Raw genomic sequence first — 7,500 nt, 5'->3', positions numbered from 1 at the left:
TGGCAATATTTTGTGAAAGCACCAGTAGTCATGGCTATAATATTGTCGCCATATCAATATTGAGGTACAGTAAATTTGGTCAAAAATATTGTGATATTTGATTTTGTCCATATCGCCCAGCCCTACATGTGGCTTTGACTTACAACTGAACATTTAGCCCACTTTGTAGAAAATAAATAAATAAATAAATAAATAAATAAATAAATAAATAAATGAATAAATAAATAAATAAATAAATAAATAAATATATATATGTGTGTGTATATATATATAGGCATATATATATATATATAGTGTATTGCCATTCGGCCTAAAAATACTGAGATGTGATTTTTTTGGTCCATATCGCCCAGCCCAGCCCTATATCCACGCACATAAATACACACATTCACGCCATTCTCATTTTTAGAAACACATACCAATTCAAATGTCTCTCAGCTCTATCTCGCTCTGTCTCTCTCAGACACACACACACACACACACACACACACACACACACACACACACACACACACACTCTCGATTCATTTCAGCTCAGCGGTAGGCCTGCTGAAAGCTTTAATCCCGTGAAGTATTGCGTGTCCTTGGCGTTGCGTCATGAAACGCTGGCAGAGGGAAGACGGACAGAGAGAGAGAGAGAGAGAGACATTTTTTACACTCATACTCTTTTTCCCCGCACACGAGCCGTTCTCCTCCTCCTCCTCGTAAGCAAAACAAACACACACTCTCACTCACACACAAAAGCATGAGGCAAGGCGCAGTGAGGGTTTGGAAGCAGCAGGGGGGGCGGGGGTTTGTCAGTGTTGAGCTCTGACATCTCAATGACTACAAACAGACATTGTGTTTTAGTGTGAGGCCGCCGTGAGGGTTTCAGGCACTGGACTGCAGCGCTGCCTGTCTAAAAGCAGAACTTGGCTCACGGCCATTGAGAATGCTTCAAGTTGGGTTTACTGGAGCAGCGTTTCATCTGGAGGCCTCCGGGCTGCACTGTTCAGGAGTAGTTTGACAAATGGAAAGAATAAACAGAATATTAGTATTTGCACCGTCCCGTGACCTGTTGTTGTTCTTGTTTTTTGTCGTACTTGTTTGTTGGTTTTAGTGATCACCAGCAGTGGGTACAGCCCTCGTTCAGCCCACCAGTACTCGCCTCCCCTCTACCCCTCCAAGTAAGTCTCGCGTTTCATTAAGATTCACGTTAAGTTTAAGATTGCAGTCTCATCGATCCCCGAGGGGAAATTTGAGTGCCACAGCAGAAATGTACAGCACAACAGCAGAACAAAATACAGCGAAGGTAATAAGGTCGATATACAGACACACATTATACATAAATAAATAAATAAAAATATAAAAAAATATGATAAAGTTAAACAATATAAAACTTTAAAAAAGCCAAAGTGTTTAAAGAGGTGTTGAGCATTAAACCCAATGTAATAGAAACTCCTGTGTAAGTTTGAGTCCATGGATATAGTCAATAGATGCATATTATACCACAGAATCTCTGCAAAGACTCCTTATCTGCTTACTTTCTTGTTCAGTTCATGGCTGCCAGATAGGCTCATTTTAATTCAGCAGAGAACCTTCAAACTCAGTCATTCATTCATCTAATGACGCCCCTCTTGACTGGATCATCATTATTGCCCCTTTCTTCTGTCCTCTGTCCACCCCTCCCTGTTCCCTCTCTTCTGTCCTCTGTCCACCCCTCCCTGTTCCCTCTCTTCTGTCCTCTGTCCACCCCTCCCTGTTCCCTCTCTTCTGTCCTCTGTCCACCCTCCCTGTTCCCTCTCTTCTGTCCTCTGTCCACCCCTCCCTGTTCCCTCTCTTCTGTCCTCTGTCCACCCCTCCCTGTTCCCTCTCTTCTGTCCTCTGTCCACCCTCCCTGTTCCCTCTCTTCTGTCCTCTGTCCACCCCTCCCTGTTCCCTCTCTTCTGTCCTCTGTCCACCCTCCCTGTTCCCTCTCTTCTGTCCTCTGTCCACCCTCCCTGTTCCCTCTCTTCTGTCCTCTATCCACCCTCCCTGTTCCCTCTCTTCTGTCCTCTGTCCACCCTCCCTGTTCCCTCTCTTCTGTCCTCTGTCCACCCTCCCTGTTCCCTCTCTTCTGTCCTCTGTCCACCCTCCCTGTCCCCTCTCTTCTGTCCTCTGTCCACCCCTCCCTGTTCCCTCTCTTCTGTCCTCTGTCCACCCTCCCTGTCCCCTCTCTTCTGTCCTCTGTCCACCCCTCCCTGTCCCCTCTCTTCTGTCCTCTGTCCACCCTCCCTGTCCCCTATCTTCTGTCCTCTGTCCACCCCTCCCTGTCCCCTCTCTTCTGTCCTCTGTCCCCCCTTGCTCTCCCCTCTCTTCTGTCCTCTGTCCACCCCTCCCTGTCCCCTCTCTCCTCTCCTCTGTCCACTCCTCCCTGTCCCCTCTCTTCTGTCCTCTGTCCCCCCTCGCTCTCCCCTCTCTTCTGTCCTCTATCCACCCTCCATGTCCCCTCTATTCTGTCCTCTGTCCACCCCTCCCTGTCCCCTCTCTTCTGTCCTCTGTCCCCCCTCGCTCTCCCCTCTCTCCTCTCCTCTGTCCACTCCTCCCTGTCCCCTCTCTTCTGTCCTCTGTCCCCCCTCGCTCTCCCCTCTCTTCTGTCCTCTGTCTCCCTCCCTGTCCCCTCTCTTCTGTCCTCTGTCCACCCCTCCCTGCCCCCTTGTCCAGGCCGTATCCTCACATCCTCTCCACGCCGGCGGCCCCTCCCATGCCAGCCTACGCTGGCCAGCCGCAGTTCAGCAGCATGCAGCAGTCCACCGTCTACACCGCCTACGCCCAGACAGGACAGGCCTACGGACTGTCCACCTACGGTATCAGAAAACACACACGTGCAAACACACACGTGCAAACACACACATGCAAGCACCCGTGGCTCGTAGCCACACCCTCTCTTAATACATATTTAAGCATTGGCTGATTTTTTATTCATGTACATACGAGACAAGAAGGATAGGCTGTGATCTGTTGAAAATAGCCCAACCGCAGTGCAAGTTCTTTTTATACGAAGCTTTCTGAAAGTTTGCTAAAGATCGGTGGTGGAAAAAGTAGTCAAAGGTAATTGGAGAAACACTCCATTAGAGGTTAACATTCTACATTCAAAAGTTTACTTAAACTAATGCAGGACGTTTCCACGACCTTTCCACAAAAGCTTTGACATTGCACTTGCATGAACTTGTGATGCAGTTTATTGGTGCGGTAACCTGTGTAGACCTCATATTGTTCCATGCTGCGTTCCCTGTGTAGACCTCATATTGTTCCATGCTGCGTTCCCTGTACAGACCTCATATTGTTCTATGCTGCGTTCCCTGTGTAGACCTCATATTGTTCTATGCTGCGTTCCCTGTGCAGACCTCATATTGTTCTATGCTGCGTTCCCTGTGTAGACCTCATATTGTTCCATGCTGCGTTCCCTGTGTAGACCTCATATTGTTCTATGCTGCGTTCCCTGTGTAGACCTCATATTGTTCTATGCTGCGTTCCCTGTGTAGACCTCATATTGTTCTATGCTGCGTTCCCTGTGTAGACCTCATATTGTTCTATGCTGCGTTCCCTGTGTAGACCTCATATTGTTCTATGCTGCGTTCCCTGTGTAGACCTCATATTGTTCTATGCTGCGTTCCCTGTGTAGACCTCATATTGTTCTATGCTGCGTTCCCTGTGCAGACCTCATATTGTTCCATGCTGCGTTCCCTGTGCAGACCTCATATTGTTCTATGCTGCGTTCCCTGTGTAGACCTCATATTGTTCTATGCTGCGTTCCCTGTGTAGACCTCATATTGTTCTATGCTGCGTTCCCTGTGTAGACCTCATATTGTTCTATGCTGCGTTCCCTGTGTAGACCTCATATTGTTCTATGCTGCGTTCCCTGTGCAGACCTCATATTGTTCCATGCTGCGTTCCCTGTGCAGACCTCATATTGTTCCATGCTGCGTTCCCTGTGCAGACCTCATATTGTTCTATGCTGCGTTCCCTGTGTAGACCTCATATTGTTCTATGCTGCGTTCCCTGTGTAGACCTCATATTGTTCCATGCTGCGTTCCCTGTGCAGACCTCATATTGTTCCATGCTGCGTTCCCTGTGCAGACCTCATATTGTTCTATGCTGCGTTCCCTGTGTAGACCTCATATTGTTCTATGCTGCGTTCCCTGTGCAGACCTCATATTGTTCTATGCTGCGTTCCCTGTGCAGACCTCATATTGTTCTATGCTGCGTTCCCTGTACAGACCCTGTTCTATGCTGCGTTCCCTGTGTAGACCTCATATTGTTCTATGCTGCGTTCCCTGTACAGACCTCATATTGTTCTATGCTGCGTTCCCTGTACAGACCTCATATTGTTCTATGCTGCGTTCCCTGTGCAGACCTCATATTGTTCTATGCTGCGTTCCCTGTACAGACCCTGTTCTATGCTGCGTTCCCTGTGTAGACCTCATATTGTTCTATGCTGCGTTCCCTGTACAGACCTCATATTGTTCTATGCTGCGTTCCCTGTGCAGACCTCATATTGTTCTATGCTGCGTTCCCTGTACAGACCTCATATTGTTCCATGCTGCGTTCCCTGTACAGAGTAGACCTCATATTGTTCTATGCTGCGTTCCCTGTACAGACCTCATATTGTTCTATGCTGCGTTCCCTGTACAGACCTCATATTGTTCTATGCTGCGTTCCCTGTACAGAGTAGACCTCATATTGTTCTATGCTGCGTTCCCTGTACAGAGTAGACCTCATATTGTTCTATGCTGCGTTCCCTGTGCATACCTCATATTGTTCTATGCTGCGTTCCCTGTGCAGACCTCATATTGTTCTATGCTGCGTTCCCTGTGTAGACCTCATATTGTTCTATGCTGCTTTCCCTGTACAGAGTAGACCTCATATTGTTCTATGCTGCATTCCTTGTGTAGACCTCATATTGTTCTATGCTGCGTTCCCTGTGCAGACCTCATATTGTTCTATGCTGCGTTCCCTGTACAGAGTAGACCTCATATTGTTCTATGCTGCGTTCCCTGTACAGAGTAGACCTCATATTGTTCTATGCTGCGTTCCCTGTACAGACCTCATATTGTTCTATGCTGCGTTCCCTGTGTAGACCTCATATTGTTCTATGCTGCGTTCCCTGTACAGACCTCATATTGTTCCATGCTGCGTTCCCTGTGTAGACCTCATATTGTTCTATGCTGCGTTCCCTGTACAGACCTCATATTGTTCTATGCTGCATTCCCTGTACAGAGTAGACCTCATATTGTTCTATGCTGCGTTCCCTGTACAGAGTAGACCTCATATTGTTCTATGCTGCGTTCCCTGTGTAGACCTCATATTGTTCTATGCTGCTTTCCCTGTACAGAGTAGACCTCATATTGTTCTATGCTGCATTCCTTGTGTAGACCTTATATTGTTCTATGCTGCGTTCCCTATGCAGACCTCATATTGTTCCAGGCTGCGTTCCCTGTGTAGACCTCATATTGTTCAATGCTGCGTTCCCTGTACAGACCTCATATTGTTCCATGCTGCGTTCCCTGTGTAGACCTCATATTGTTCTATGCTGCTTTCCCTGTACAGAGTAGACCTCATATTGTTCTATGCTGCGTTCCCTGTGCAGACCTCATATTGTTCTATGCTGCGTTCCCTGTACAGACCTCATATTGTTCTATGCTGCATTCCCTGTACAGAGTAGACCTCATATTGTTCTATGCTGCGTTCCCTGTACAGAGTAGACCTCATATTGTTCTATGCTGCGTTCCCTGTGTAGACCTCATATTGTTCTATGCTGCTTTCCCTGTACAGAGTAGACCTCATATTGTTCTATGCTGCATTCCTTGTGTAGACCTTATATTGTTCTATGCTGCGTTCCCTATGCAGACCTCATATTGTTCCAGGCTGCGTTCCCTGTGTAGACCTCATATTGTTCAATGCTGCGTTCCCTGTACAGACCTCATATTGTTCCATGCTGCGTTCCCTGTGTAGACCTCATATTGTTCTATGCTGCTTTCCCTGTACAGAGTAGACCTCATATTGTTCTATGCTGCGTTCCCTGTGCAGACCTCATATTGTTCTATGCTGCTTTCCCTGTACAGACCTCATATTGTTCTATGCTGCTTTCCCTGTACAGAGTAGACCTCATATTGTTCCAGGCTGCGTTCCCTGTGTAGACCTCATATTGTTCCAGGCTGCGTTCCCTGTGTAGACCTCATATTGTTCCAGGCTGCGTTCCCTGTGTAGACCTCATATTGTTCCAGGCTGCTTTCCCTGTGTAGACCTCATATTGTTCTATGCTGCTTTCCCTGTACAGAGTAGACCTCATATTGTTCCAGGCTGCGTTCCCTGTGTAGACCTCATATTGTTCGATGCTGCGTTCCCTGTGTAGACCTCATATTGTTCGATGCTGCGTTCCCTGTGTAGACCTCATATTGTTCTATGCTGCTTTCCCTGTACAGAGTAGACCTCATATTGTTCTATGCTGCGTTCCCTGTGCAGACCTCATATTGTTCCAGGCTGCGTTCCCTGTGTAGACCTCATATTGTTCCATGCTGCGTTCCCTGTGTAGACCTCATATTGTTCCATGCTGCGTTCCCTGTGTAGACCTCATATTGTTCGATGCTGCGTTCCCTGTGTAGACCTCATATTGTTCTATGCTGCTTTCCCTGTACAGAGTAGACCTCATATTGTTCTATGCTGCGTTCCCTGTGCAGACCTCATATTGTTCCAGGCTGCGTTCCCTGTGTAGACCTCATATTGTTCTATGCTGCTTTCCCTGTACAGAGTAGACCTCATATTGTTCTATGCTGCGTTCCCTGTGCAGACCTCATATTGTTCCAGGCTGCGTTCCCTGTGTAGACCTCATATTGTTCCATGCTGCGTTCCCTGTGTAGACCTCATATTGTTCCATGCTGCGTTCCCTGTACAGACCTCATATTGTTCCATGCTGCGTTCCCTGTGTAGACCTCATATTGTTCCATGCTGCGTTCCCTGTGTAGACCTCATATTGTTCTATGCTGCGTTCCCTGTGCAGACCTCATATTGTTCCAGGCTGCGTTCCCTGTACAGAGTAGATCTCATATTGTTCCATGCTGCGTTCCCTGTGTAGACCTCATATTGTTCCATGCTGCGTTCCCTGTACAGACCTCATATTGTTCCATGCTGCGTTCCCTGTGTAGACCTCATATTGTTCCATGCTGCGTTCCCTGTACAGACCTCATATTGTTCCATGCTGCGTTCCCTGTGCAGACCTCATATTGTTCCAGGCTGCGTTCCCTGTACAGAGTAGATCTCATATTGTTCTATGCTGCGTTCCCTGTGTAGACCTCATATTGTTCTATGCTGCGTTCCCTGTGTAGACCTCATATTGTTCCATGCTGCGTTCCCTGTACAGACCTCATATTGTTCCATGCTGCGTTCCCTGTGTAGACCTCATATTGTTCCATGCTGCGTTCCCTGTGTAGACCTCATATTGTTCTATGCTGCGTTCCCTGTGTAGACCTCATATTGTTCCAT

General features: G+C 47.4%; 1 protein-coding gene across 2 annotated transcripts in view; it reads left to right on the top strand.

Annotated features, from left to right (window-relative positions):
• The window catches only part of eya4 (EYA transcriptional coactivator and phosphatase 4), a gene marked incomplete at its 3' end in the record, with an annotated part of 77,207 nt that overhangs the window by 46,856 nt on the left and 22,851 nt on the right, over positions 1-7,500 (top strand). For both annotated transcript variants that reach the window (XM_083643381.1, XM_083643380.1), the window contains exons 6-7: positions 1,100-1,166; positions 2,683-2,825. In XM_083643381.1, the coding sequence (XP_083499507.1) occupies positions 1,100-1,166; positions 2,683-2,825 (210 nt within the window). The remainder of the gene's footprint in view (positions 1-1,099; positions 1,167-2,682; positions 2,826-7,500) is intronic.

Source organism: Poromitra crassiceps (assembly GCF_964638095.1).
Source record: "Poromitra crassiceps genome assembly, chromosome: 9".
Lineage (NCBI taxonomy): Eukaryota > Metazoa > Chordata > Actinopteri > Beryciformes > Melamphaidae > Poromitra > Poromitra crassiceps.
The sequence above is the reverse complement of the archived record's forward strand: the minus strand, read 5'-3'. Positions and strand labels throughout refer to the sequence as shown.